Here is a 13,908-nt window from a genome sequence, read left to right on the forward strand (position 1 = left end):
TGACCGCCAGTCCTGGAGGATTATCCTCTGCCCATCCTCCGGGCCATCACTTAGCCAGAGTTGGTTTTATCTCTTGGCCTGGCTCAGTTAGAAAAAGTCTCCATTCTTCTTCCCGGGGGACCATAAGGGCCATGATAACTCCTATTTCCAGTAACTTTAGCTGTAAAGAGCCCTGTTTTGTAAAGGAGATGGTGGCTCTCAGCTTGCTAAGCAAGTCTCTTCCCAGCAAAGGCAAGGGACAGTCAGGCATGTACAAGAACTGGTGAACTATTTCACGTCCCCCCACTGAGCAGGTCCGCAGTAGACAGAAAGCCTGCTTAGTGGAAACTCCTGTTGCTTCGATTATATCTACAGTTTTCTTGGATAAGGGGGCAGCCGGGGTGGTCACTACTGAATGTTCAGCACCAGTATCGACCAAAAACTTAATGTCCTTGCCCCCAGTTGTAATCCTGACTGTGGGCTCCTTGGGGGCACTTAAGTGTAGAGGACTATGTGCTAACGAGATGTTCCCGATAAGTCCTGCTCTTGCAAACAAAGCAGGGTGTTCCTTCCCTGCAAACAGGGAGGACAAAGGAGCCAGCTGCAAACAGCAGACCCTGGGGGCTGGTTTATGTGTAAACATCTTGAAAATCCAGAAAGTCAGGGAAAGGTGAGAAAAACAACAATGTGTCTTATGACTTGGCAACATTCCACAAACGACTGTATAAAATAAAGCAGAGCATGTCGTTTGGGGCAGCCGCCATGTTTGTCTCATCCTGTGTTGTCTTGTGTGTTCATTCCTTTGTTTAGGAAACACGTGGACCCCAACACGTAAACCCAGTCCCCTTCAGTCTAATAGTCCTTCAGCCAGATTGTACAAAACTCCCTTGTCTTTATCTGAGGTCTTTTGCTCTGAATCACCTTGCTTTTTCCTTCAGTTGAGGACACTTATCTTTTCAATGTCCTATTTCCTTACAATAGGCACATTGGTTACAATGCAAGTGTGGGCTATTAGACTGCTTGTTCTTCCCAGACCCCCCCTTTCCGTCTCCTTTCGGGGGAATTCCCCTAATGGCCGTGGCCAGTAAGTCGGCGTTTTGCCTGGCCTGGCATTCACCTTCCTTCACGACTTTCTCTGCAGCTTATTGCATCTCTATTCACTAACATTTGATTGGCTATTTCCAGTAACTGCAGGGTATTCATATCCACAAACCCAGCCTGTTTCTGCAATTTTCTCCTGCTGTCTTCCACGCTTTGACTAACTAAGGCCATGTTAATCATGAGCTGATTTTCAGGGCTATTTGGATCAAAAGGAGTGTACATATGGTAAGCCTCACACAGTCTTTCATAGAATTGCGCTGGACTCTCTTTTCCTTGGATGACCTCAGAGACCTTATTTACATTTGTAGTCTTTTGAGCCCCTTTCTTTAGGCCTTCTGTCAATGCCTCATGGTACCATCTTAGCCTCTCTATGTCTGGTCCCTCATTTGGGTCCCACTGGGGGTCTGTTCCTGGCAGCTGAATTCTTATATATTCTTGGGGGTTTTGGTAATCTGCTGGGACATGCTCCTCTAGCCACTTAGTTGATGCCTGGAGCACCCTTCGCCTTTCGTCTGTATTAAAGAGGTACATGAGCAGCTGGTGGCAATCAGCCCAAGTAGGATTATGAGTCTGTATAATAGTTTAGAGCAAGTCAATTAAAGCTTGAGGCTTTTCAGTGTAAGATGGAGTATTATTTTTCCAATTGAGGTCAGCAGAGGAGAAAGGTTGATACACAAAGGCACGCCTTTCCACCAGGTGTCTGTCCTCATCTACCCCAGTATATTGCTGTTCTCTCAGGGGCATTTGGATTCCACTCTTGGGCCATAAGTGAGCTGCCACGGGAGGAGTTTCTCCCACAGCTTCACTTCCTCTTTTGTCTACTCTGGGTGGTCTAGGAGTGGATATCTGGTGGAGATGTAGGTACTGTGGACTCAGGAGTGGGAAGCCCTTGCTCTCAATAAGTAAGGGTCACTGCTGGTACCAATTCCTGCCATGATTCTTCTTTTGTGGTGTGTGTGGTGTGAGTATGGTGTTTTGTCTCAAGGAAATATGGGTCAGGCACAAAGTAAGCCCACCCCACTAGGAACTAAGTTGGGTCGGACAGGACTTTTGGCATTGACTTCCCTCAGCAGGTGGAGCGAGAACCTTCTTTAACTAACTGTCCCTTTGCTACTAGTACTGCTGCTGCCTGTCCTCTTAACCACTGTGGGGGATCTAAAACTAGCTGTAACCAAGAATCTATATACGGGAACTGATCTGGGTGCCCTGGCTTACAGGTTACCCTGTGCAATACCTTCGAGACAAGGGACCTGTCCAGGCTTCCTTCTGATGGCCAACCCACCTCTAATGCTAGCCAGTATATCTCACACAAAATTCTAAGTTTTCCTGGTGTCATAGTAACTCCATAGTCTCCCTTAAATTCCTTTTTGAAAATTTTCAACATAGTTCCTAGTGGGGTGGGCTTACTTTGTGCCTGACCCATGTTTCCTTGAGACAAAACATCACACTCACACCACATGCATACCACGAAACAAAGAATGGGTAAAGAGGGACACACACACTTTTTCAGTTTACACCAAACCAGAATCAAAACCAAAATCAGAGTATCAAGAAATCCAAGTCAGGTCAAAACCAAAACCAAAGTATCAAGCAATCCAAGTCAAGTCAAAAACAAAAACCAAAGTGCTGGTACAGGCACATCATGGGTGATCAGGCCACGCTTCCACTCAAATGGCATGGGCAAGTTCCAAAGACCAGTCTTACCAAGTTTCAGATGTCTGGACCCCAAGTGCCAGTTCCTTCCCGGTGTTCAGCCACTGCGTTGATCCTCCATGGGGGCCTGTCATGTGCTTCTCTGGTGAGGTGTTCCACTGGGGCAATTGCCTGCCCTCAGGGAGCACTCTCAGGATCTGCATCTTTCAAGCTGGCTGGAGTCCCCCACAGGGATGCTCCACAGGGTAGCCTAAGCTGCCTAAGGAGCTGCTTCGACCGTCCATTAATCACCTCAATTCCTGGTCAGAGAACCAAGAAATGTAGTAGGATGAGCCGCAGACAAGAACCCCTCAGACACCAAGTTGTGGAAGGAAAGGGCTTTATTCAGCTGGGAGCACTGGTGGACTCACGTCTCCAAAACCCAAGCTTCCCAAGTGAGCAATTCCTGTCCCTTTTAAGGGCTTACAACTGTAAGGGGGTCCATGTGAGAGGATCATGATCAATTGAGCAAGCGGGGGGTATGTGACTGGGGGCTACATGCACCGGTAATCAGAACGGAAAAGAACAGCACAGGGATTTTCACATTGCTTTTCCATACAATGTCTAGAATCTATAGATAACAGAACTAGTTAGATCAGGGGTTGATCTTTAACTACCAGGCCTGGAATGCAGCGCCAGGCTGTCTGACTACTGATTTCATTTCTGTCTTTTCTTTAACTCCTACTTTTTCTTTGAGGCAGAAATTGGGCACAAGACAATATGAGGGGTGGTCTCCTCCCTTATCATAACAACCTTGTGAGAGAGGGTTCATTTAACAAAGAAGACACTGAGCACAGGAGGCCACCATTTACCTGGGGCAAAGCCAGGATCTGAACCCAGATGGCCTGGCTCTGGAGTCCATGCTTCTGAGCACCATATAGTGCTGCTCCCTTGGAAATTCATAAAGGGAGGACTGGACCCAGTTCTCCAGGACAGCAGGGGGAGGGCACATGCCAAGGATGCCACTGGAAAGTGAGCAGAGGTGAGGTTGTGAAGGTAAGCCTGAGAAGACAGTTTCCTCCCCCGCCCCCCCAGGTCTTAGAAGCCACTAAACATCTTTAAGCAGGGGAGTGATGTGAACAAATTTACACATTAGAAAAATCACCCACTGAATTTTATTTCTTCCCTTCCCCCACCAACCATCTGAACTTTCTAAGTCCTCTTTTTCTGTGTGGCTCATTTGCTCCACCTGTACTGCAGTTGAAGGATAAGGAATGTGCAATTTCTATACACAGTCCAAGTGTTTTCATAAGTGCTTCTTAAACTGGCTTTAAAGGCAGATCTGTGTCCATGACTACACCTGTCCCTCTCTCCCTATAACAGTGAAAAAACTCTAAAACAAACTTTCCTTTAATCACATAAGCTATTTCTTTCTGAATTAGAAATGCCCAGTTGCTCAACCTGCAACAATGAATACAAATGAGTTTCCCTAACACTTTGGGGAACTGCTCCACCAAATCTAATGCACCTGTTTCAAGTTTTCTTTTAAGCCCTTACTGATGCTACTTGTATAAACCCATCACTATTGTGCCTCTGTGCCTTGGATATGCTCCCAGCCACTCCCCTACCTCTGCCACTTGCTTGAAGGCAGCCATTGTGACAGCATTCTTTTCTTGGCCCATATTAGAGTTAGAACTGGGAGCTTATTGAGAACTGGGGATCCACCTCTCTTGTGGAAAGGGTCTGTTCCTCTCAGTGTTCCCTGTTCCCTGCATTCTGGACCAGTAAGGTCCAGGTTTTACATAACTGTTGAGTGGATTTTCACTAACAAACATAATAATTAAAAAAAATTGAAACATGTGATTTGCCTACGTGATCTGTCTATCTGGAATTCATGTGAAATACATTTCACCTGCAGACTTGAATTTTTAAAACTTCTCCCTTGCAAATTGCTCATTCCCTACCTTGCTGCTTTCTCTTGTCATCTGTCTTTCCCGGGATATTTTTCTCACAGGACTGCAGGACCAATCTCCCGTTTCCTTCCTTCTTCTCTTGTGGTGAGCAGACTCTAAGATGACCCCCATGATCCCACCTCCTAGTACTCATGCCCTTGAGTGTGGGTGGGGCCAGTGACTTGCTTCTAATAGAATAAGAACAGGTGATGGGATGTCACTGCTGTGATTAGAATACATAGGACTGTAGTGTTCCTTCTTCCAGGAGACGCCTTTAACTAGCTTTGGTGAAATGGGTGGTCATGTTGAGGAGGCCCCTTTTGCAAGGAGCTGAAGGTGGCTCTAGCTGACAGCCAATGATAAATGGAGGACCTCTGTCCCACAAGAAACAAAGAACTGATGCTATCAATAATTACACAAACTTGGAGGCAGATCTTTCCCCCACTGAGCATGGGGGTGAGATCAAAGCTCTGGCTGACCCACTGAGTGCAGTTTTCAGATGAGACCCTGAGCAGAGGACCCAGTTCAGCTGTGCCCAGACTCCTAATCCACAAAACTTGGAGACGATCAACATGTATTGTTTTAGGCTGCTACATCTGTAGGAATAGTTTAGAAGTCTTCCTTTGCCCCTGGAGTATGGCAAGGTTCAGGCTCTTGTCCCATGACCATGAAAAATTAGGCACATGGACGTGGAGAGTGAGTAGGGCAGAGTAGAATCTACTGGGAAAAAGGAAAGCTCTCAGCAAAGACAGGGGTCTTGAAAGCAGGTTGTCAGTAAGACATCTGTGTTCTGTGTCTTTTATGTGGCAGAAGCCAGGAAGTCTTCTGTGGGTTTTGCCCAGATGGGAGAGGTAACATTTTCTCCTTGGGGTACTATAGCTGTGCATGCCTAAGGTTTGCCAAAGTGACTCCATCTTGGTTATTACCCATGAGTGCCTAAGCAAAACCCATGGGGGTGCTAAAACCACAATGCTAATGTCATGTTTAATGACATTATAATGAGCTGGGTTAAATTAGGGAAATTTAGGTTGATTTATTGTGCCTGCACCAAAGTTGGGATGGTCACTTCTGAGCAACATCCTAGCTTAAGGGTAAGTTCTTACATTTTTCCTGTTAACTGTAGAGGCAGTATAGGGGCTGTCCCATAGCTGTTCTTGTGAACATAGTTCCTTTCTATCCCTTCTCCTGAGACCCTCCCTCTCTATGTGCCTATCCATCCCTTAACTACCTCCTCTCTCAATAGTGTTACACAGCAATAAATAATGCATTCCCTTTTTGATTTCTGGTCATAGCACTGATCTAGCCCCAGGGACATCCTCAATTTCTCTGGCCTCCCTTAAATACACAAGGCCTTTCCTTAAAGCATACCACTCCCTCACACTATGAAAATTATATCAATAGTTATCAGAATGAAAAACTTCTGAGCTTTATACCTCTTCTGGCCAAAGGCTCCCCATGCCCAAGAAACTGGCCTGAACACCTAATCCCTGCTCACAGGGGGTGGCAAAACATGGCAGTTGAACTGTCTGCTTAGCACCTTCTGTCTGTACTATTCCTCCTGACATCACTGGGTATCCCTGCCATTTGGGCCCTCTAACCATCACTAGAAAGATCCTTGGCTTCTGGTCCATAGGGGATGACAATTTGGCCTACAGGCCTGTCTCTGAAGACTATTCGGACTCTGCTCTGTGAACGGAGAGTGGTGCCAAGTCATCTCCAAAGGAGTCAGTGTTTCTTAAGTTTGCTTTCTTTTCTTAAAACTAGTTTCTACTACACAAGCAATGCATAAGTACATTCTCTTAGTTAGAAAAGCAAGTCTTAGCCTTAACTTGGAAATGCCCTTTAACTTCCACCATGGAGTCTGGGCCTTTATCCCACTTGCCTACAGTAAGCCTGTTATGAGTTTGGTGTTTTCCTCCAGACTCTTCTCTATGCCTGGAGATCTTTTTTATTTTTTTAAGAGATAGCGTCTTGCTCAGTCACCCAGGTTGGAGTGCAGTGGCAAGAACACAGCTCACTGCAGCTTCAAATTCCTGGGCTCAAGCAATCCTCCCACCTCAGCCTCCTGAGTAGCTGGGACTATGCATGAGCAACTGTGCCCAGCTAAAAAAATTTTTTTTGGGAGACACGGGTCTCACTATGTTGCCCAGGCTGGTCTTAAAACTCCTGGCCTCAAGTGATCTTCCCACCTCAGCCTCTGAAAGTGTGGTTATTACAGCTGTGAGCAACCACAACTGGCCTGTTTTGGGGATCTTTGCATGTTAGTTCACAGTTCAGTCTCATTCTTCCACTGCCACGTGGTACTCCATAGTATTGACAGGTATTTACATGGTTTCCGCTTATCTGTCATTACAAATAATGCCACAGTGAACATCTTAGTATATGCCTCTTTGAATGAGGTTTTTTATTTTTTTGAGACAGAGTCTCACTCTGTAGCCAGGTTGGAGTGCAGTGGCGTGATCTCAGCTCACTGCAAACTCTGCCTCCTGGGTTCAAGCAATCCTCCTGCCTTAGCCTCCTGAGTAGCTGGGACTATAGGCACATGCCACCATGCCCAGCTAATTTTTATATTTTTAGTAGAAACGGAGTTTCACCATGTTGGCCAGGATGGTCTCGATCTCTTGACCTCGTGATCCTCCCACCTCAGCCTCCCAAAGTGCTGGGATTACAGGTGTAAGCCACCAAGCCCAGCCATGGATGAGTTTTTATAGCATGGAATTGCTGGGTCATAGGATATGATTTAAATTTTAGCAGATGTTGCTAAATTGTCCTCCAAAGTAGCTATACTAATTTACAAGTTGACCAGCAGGAAATGCATATCACTTTCCCAAGCCTTGCCAACACTTTAGAAACTTTTTACTCATCGGATAGAAGGAAATATGGTTTCTCACTGTTGTAATTTATAGTTCCTTGCATTATAAACATCTTTTAGATGTTTTTGGTCACATTTCTACTTTACAAATTATTCATTGATTTTGTCCATTTTTAAGAACTCAGTTGTCTTAATGATTTACAGGTCTTTATATAATCTTTATACTAGTGCTCTTTGTCTCACTTGTCATTTATTGTGTGTGCCTTAGGAAAAGTTGTAGAATTTGACCCTATTCAATTGGTAAATCTTTCCTTTGTGATTTTGTTATTATTTAAAAAAGTAAAAGAATAAAGAATGGCTACTCCACAGGCAGAGCAGCCTATGGTTTTTTCTTATGTCTTTAAAGAAACTTCTCCTACCCCACAATCACAAAAATTCTTACATTTTCATCAATACTTCAACAGCTCTGTGTTTAATGTTGGGCCTTAAATTCCAGATTTTAGTGAATAGTGTCAAGTGGGGGGTCTATTATTTTTAATGAGTAAGCAATTGTCCCAACTCTACTGGCTAGACCACCAGTCTGAAATACTACCTTTATCACACTAAACTCCCATGTGTACACAGGATGGTTTTTGAACTCCAGTTAAGTCCATCAGTACCACAGTTTTACTTCACCCAGTCTTCACAGGGACTCCAGTCCCATTTAACATACCTGCTCTCTCCAACTGTGCAATCTTTTTCTAGTACCCACTCTCAAGGCTTGGGCATGAACCTACAGTGCTTGAACTCAGCTGGGGAGTAGGGGGATGCCAGTGTTGCAGTGATTCAATTCATATCTTGATGATTCTCCACATATTCTTTATCCCTTTTAGCCTTTATACCCAAGAGAAATTCAGCTGGACACCAGTAACCTAAATGCTATTTATTGAAAAGAGCAAAGAAAGAGTGCTGACCCCTTAGGGACAGGATGAAACAAAACAAGCTCTGCAAGTCTACCTCCTGCTCAGCATACAGGCTTGTTGCCCCACTGGGCCATCTTGTTGTTGATGGGCATCTTGAAGAACTGATCAGACTGTATATAGGCAGCGATTTTCTCCAAAGCCTGAAAGGAAAATACACCAAATCTTATAAAGACCCCAATCCAGTCCAACAGATGCATACCAAAACAGCAACATTCACATGTTGCCTATGTCTACCTCCTCCACTTTTTGTAGACAGTGCCTTCAAGGTGTAGAAGTCAGGCTTTTCCCAAGACTTAAAGGTCTAGAGGTGTCCAACCATTGATCCCTTTAGGCAAAAGCCAGGCAAGAATCCACCACAACGGGATCCTACAGGGCCCAGGGAAGCCTGTGAGTGTTTTTATAAGAGAAAGGTGCAGGAAACATCACCTCAAAACGGCACATAAAAGCCTTCAGGTTTGGGAACTCATCCAGGCACTTGGGCTCAAATATACGGTTCTGATCCAAGATATCATAGGTGAGAAAATCCACAAAGGTGAGCTAGAAGAAAAGCAATAAGATGCTTGGATCTGAGGAGTAGTAGACTGCAGAGATAGAAGGTATGCTCTTCTTTTCCCTTCTTCCTACCTTTTCCCCTGCAAACCATGAGAATTTCCCCAGAAACACGGAGAATTGTTTCAGTTGTCCAGGTAGCTCTTCCAAGTACTGAGGCTTCAGTTTTTCCTAAGAGGAAAAAACAGAATGAGAATAGTGGTGATCACTTTTGTAGTTAATCAGGGCACAGGCCAGTGATGGACATTTAGTAGCCCCTTCTCTAGGTGGCTTCTCATTGCCTTCACTTGAGGATGGCAGGGTGGGAAGGAGGAGTTTGGAAAGAGGCACCAGAACCGGAATTACATGACAAAACAAACCAAAAATTATAAGTTCTGTTTCTTATTCTAATAATCTGGGTTGGTGGGAAGGTAGCAGCAGCAGAATGAAACAGAGATAACCCTTGGGTTCCTAAATACCCCTTTTTCTGATACTCCATTCAGCAGATGTGTGCTAAAGAAACTCACGTGCTCAGAGCTGTAACACAGCCTTATCAGTTGTGTGCGGAAATCCATTACTTGGTTTTCTATGATGTCCACTCGAATCTTTTCTTCCTCAGTCTCACCACCTGTAGGCCAAATGATAACAAATCACCCTTGGCATTGTCCACTCTCAGACAAACTACCAGCCTGGGGTCCCTCCCCAGCCCTACCCCACTCACACATGTTGTGCTTGCGAGCGATGTAGCGCAAGATGGCATTGCTCTGGGTGATCTTGTTCTTCCCATCCATGAGGTAGGGCAGCTGAAAGGAAAAGGACAGGCCAGATGAACAACCTACCTCTCTCTTGATTCCCTACCTCTCTCTCCTGGGGAAAAGAATACTTGCAGGGCAGTGAACAAGAAAGAGAAGATGCTGCATTAGGAGAAAAAAGAAAATAAGTAGAAGGCAGCAACTGGGTCCACGAGATTCTAGACAGGGGTTCTTAAATCAGTGTGTGTATGTGTGGGTGTATGTGCATGCCATGGACCTTTTCTCAGAATAAAGTTGTTAAAAGCATGAAGCAAAATATTTACACAACCAAAAAATATTTTTAAAAATTCAAATAGCGTAACATGCCTATTAATGCATTAAATAGTAAGCAGATGTAATGACTAACATAGTCTCAAAGTAAATAACATATGTATATATTTATTTACACGTATATAAATATCACTTAAAATATCTGCAATGCATTTAATAGAATATAAAACTACCTGATTTCAGGCTGGCCACAGTGGCTCACGCCTATAATCCCAACACTTTGGAAGGCCAAGGTGGGAGGATTGTTTGAGCCCAGGAGTTCAGGATCGGCCTGGGTAACATGGCAAAACCCCATCTCTAACAAAAATACGAAAATTAGCTGGGCATGGTGGCCTGTGCCTGTAGTCCCAGCTCCTTGGGAGGCTGAGGTGGGAGGACTGCTTGAGCCTGGGAGGTTGAGGCTGCAGTGAGCTGCGATTGTGCCACTGCACTCCAGCCTAAGCAACAGAGACCCTGTCTCAAAACAAAAGAACAAAAAACACACAAAAAAGAAAATACCTGATTTCTACTAGTGACAAAGTGACAGACATGGCTAATAACCAATGTCACTTATTGTCTCTCTTCACAATAAAAGGAAATCACTGTTGCTAGTGGTTAATGGGAATGAAAATACATATCCATCCAGTTGAAGGACCCCTGAATTCTATTTATTCTATCCAGGTTAAGATCCCCTATTTTGCATCCTTCTGTACCAGGCAGGAAAGAGGCAAGGATGGATACACTTGAAGGCTTTCCCTTCTGCCCGCCACCTCTACTAAAGCCACTTACATTAGGAAAGTCCAGGTCCAGCTTGAATTTCACATCCAGCCATTGGCTTCGATCATAGTCAGGAGCTGTAAGAGACAGAATTAAGTGGGACCCAACCTCCTTAATACCTCACCTGACAAGAGCGAAAGATCTAAAGAAATGACTTAGTCCCAATACCTCAAATTCCCGGGCCCCAAACGCATAACCATTGAGCCTCTGAGCCCTATTTGGTTAAGCATTAAGATGCGGTTGGGCTATGTTAAAGAGAGAACTCCGAGTTCCAGATAAAGGATGTGTCGCTATCCATCCAGACTGGGGCAGACGTCCCACCCGGCCTTGACGCGACGCCACCACCCTCTGGGCCTAAGAAGACCTGGGCAGGTGGAGGGCCAGCTTGGCTACAAGGGCACGCAGAGCGGCATTACCTTCCCCACACGTGTATCGTTTCTCCTCATAGGAGGTATCCGTGAACTCCAGGAGCAGGCGGATGGCGTGCGCCAGCTGGGGGAAACAGCGGTTCAGCGACTGCGCAGCTCCCACCCATTCCCAACGCCCGCCCGCTAACGTCCCCGGCTCCAGGGCTGCCGAGCCCCTGCATCCTGCCGGGCCGGTGGTTAAGCTGCCCCCCAAGCCCGACCCCGGCGTGGTCTCCTCGGCCCCTCCCCACAGGGCCCGCCATCCTAGAGGCTGGGCAGGGGTCGACGTCTGTGGCTCGGCAGCTCGAAAATGCTCCCGCGTAGAGCTGCTCCTACCGGAGACCCCGAACCCAGAGACCCGCCGTCTCCGCGTCCGTCTCTTCGACCGAGCGGCTCTACCGTTGAGACAGCACTCACCCCACGAATATCCCAGTACCCCAAAACCATAGACGACTCGCACGACATGGTGAAGGGTTTCCGAGCCTTGGCGGACTGGGGAAACCGTGAGCGGGAGGGGCTTTATACCCGACATAAGGGGGCGGGGCCCACGCGCTGGCGTCCTGACTCCGCCTCCGCCCCGTTCTCCGTCCCCTCCCTCCGCGGCTCCACAGGGCCGTGCGCAGGCGCGACTTCTGTCGGTGTTGGGGTTCAGGGCCTCGCAAGCCGAGGCGGGACACGGGCGGGAGCGCTGGAGGCGAGCAAGCGGACCGGAGGTTGAGGCTCCTCCCTTCCCCACGGGTGGGAGCCAGACTTCATTCATTAATGGTGTCAGTGAAGACGCGAAAAGCAACACTAGCCAGGCAGTTGGGACCCTAGTTACCCAGGGAGAGCGAGATTCGCGCCGTTTTTACCGAGCCAGCCGGGGCTGCAATGTGGGATAGGGAGACTGGGGCAAGGCGGGAGAGTCGGACCAGCTTCTGACCACACAGAGCAGAGGATTCCCCACAGACCAAGCTCCCCTCTCTGTCAGTCAAGGACCTCTGCAACCTGACCCCAACGCGCTTTTCCAGTCCTATCTCGCCGTCAGCCCCTCACAACTTCATAAGCCAGCCCAACCCAAAAATGCTTGCTGTTCCTTCTACACACACTTGCATTTCCCGTCTTGGAGTGTTTGCCCTGTGATCCTCCTGCCTGCAGCCTAATATCCACAGCCTATTCTTCCTTAGCAGCCTTGCTCAAATGTCTGCCTTCTCCTTGAAGTCTTCTGAGAACCAACCTCTATCCTGGCCAGAAGAGGTCTCTTATCTTGAATGTTTCCTACCTTTGTTTCATGGGCTTAAGTAGTTTATGGTTTCCTTATTATAATTGCCTCCTTCTCCAACCCCTCCCACTTCCTAATGCTCACGCATTTAGAGAAATTAATCTTGCCTCTTTGTGTAGCATGGACTGGAGGAGGAAAAGTACTACCATTTTTCATTCACTCATTCATCTGTCCAACAATGTTTAACATGCCCGTTATGGACAGGCACTGTTTTAGGTACTGGGGATACAGAATTGAACTCAACAGACAAAATCCCTGCCCTCAGGAAGTTTACATTCTAATGGGGAATAAATAAACTAATATATAGTAAATATCTAGTAAGTCAGATGGTGATACACATTCTATAGAGAGAAATAAAATCGAGAAGGGGGGGTCTCAGGGTGGGAATTGGGGGAGTCCTAGTAGGAAGGGGATTTGTGTTTTTAAAGGACATGTTCATAGAAGGCCTCATGAAGAAGTTAATCTTTAAACAAAGACCTGAAGGAGGTGAGAGATCAAGCCACTCTGCTGTAGGGGCCACCATGGGCTGATATAAATATAAAACAGAATAATTGCTGTTCCTTTTACAAGCATGTTTGCTCTGCTCCTGCCTGCACCCTAATGTCCACGGCCTACCCTTCCTCAAGTAGCCTTGCTCAAAAGCTCACCTATTCCTTGAAGCCTTCTCAGAATCACCCTCTATCCTGGCCAGAAGAGCTCTCTCCATCTCTTATCTTGAATCACTTCCTACCTGCAGGAGGCAGGGAGAACTCCAGGAAAAGGGAAACAGCAAGTACAGGAGTGATCACTCTGTAGATTGCGTTTGAAACCAGAGACTAAATGAGATCACCATGGGAGCGCGAGTAGCAGAGATGAGGTCTAAGGGTTTGAGGTGCTCTGGCATATCAACATGTAAAGATTAGGGAAAAATGAGAGTGAATCAGCAAAGTAGTCTGAAAAGGAATCGCCAGGGAGGTAGGAGGAAAACAAAGGGCCTCGGAAGCCAAGTGAAGATGTTTAAAGGGAGAAGTGATCAACTGTGTCAAGTGTGGCTGATGAAGTAAGATGAAGATGGAGAATCAATGGTTGAATTTAGGAAAGTAGAGGTTTTGACCTTGACAGAGCAAGAGACCTGCAGGAGGCCCCTATAGTCATGGGAAGAACTAAGCTTCTGAATTTCAGCAGGGCCCATGCAAATGAAACAGGGCACAGATTTGCAGCAGGGGCAACTCGGGAGAGATAGGGTTCTAGTTGACTGTGGAGGAGTGACAGAGGAAGGAGTCCTGAGCAGCTCTGAGGGTTCTGGCCAGGCCTCCACAGCACAGCCCTCAGGGCACTCTGAGCTCCTAGATCCCCTAGCTTGGGTGTGGGAAATCACATTTGCCCATCAGTTCAACTGAAGCAGGGTTGGGACTTTTAAAAAGGGCATTTTGCTAAACAGAAGAAAGGAAAAGAGT

At 46.5% G+C, this 13,908-nt stretch overlaps 1 protein-coding gene across 2 annotated transcripts; it reads right to left on the reverse strand.

The window, feature by feature from the left end:
* Nucleotides 1–5,365: 5,365 nt before the first annotated feature.
* Nucleotides 5,366–12,428, reverse strand: GSTM3 (glutathione S-transferase mu 3). 2 transcript variants are annotated; one of them, XM_025380425.1, is made up of 9 exons: nucleotides 12,343–12,428; nucleotides 11,629–11,899; nucleotides 11,221–11,296; nucleotides 10,817–10,881; nucleotides 9,688–9,769; nucleotides 9,494–9,594; nucleotides 9,063–9,158; nucleotides 8,865–8,975; nucleotides 5,366–8,578 (listed from the first exon to the last, which is right to left on the reverse strand). In XM_025380425.1, the coding sequence occupies exons 2-9, from the start codon at nucleotides 11,674–11,676 to the stop codon at nucleotides 8,480–8,482; spliced, it is 678 nt and encodes a 225-aa protein (XP_025236210.1). In that variant the 5' UTR covers nucleotides 11,677–11,899; nucleotides 12,343–12,428; the 3' UTR covers nucleotides 5,366–8,479. The 2 variants fall into 2 exon arrangements, with proteins under 2 accessions (XP_025236210.1, XP_025236221.1); XM_025380436.1 differs by lacking the exon at nucleotides 11,221–11,296.
* Between the last annotated feature and the right edge of the window lie 1,480 nt (nucleotides 12,429–13,908).

This window comes from Theropithecus gelada, chromosome 1 (genome assembly GCF_003255815.1).
Source record: "Theropithecus gelada isolate Dixy chromosome 1, Tgel_1.0, whole genome shotgun sequence".
Taxonomy (NCBI): Eukaryota; Metazoa; Chordata; class Mammalia; order Primates; family Cercopithecidae; genus Theropithecus; species Theropithecus gelada.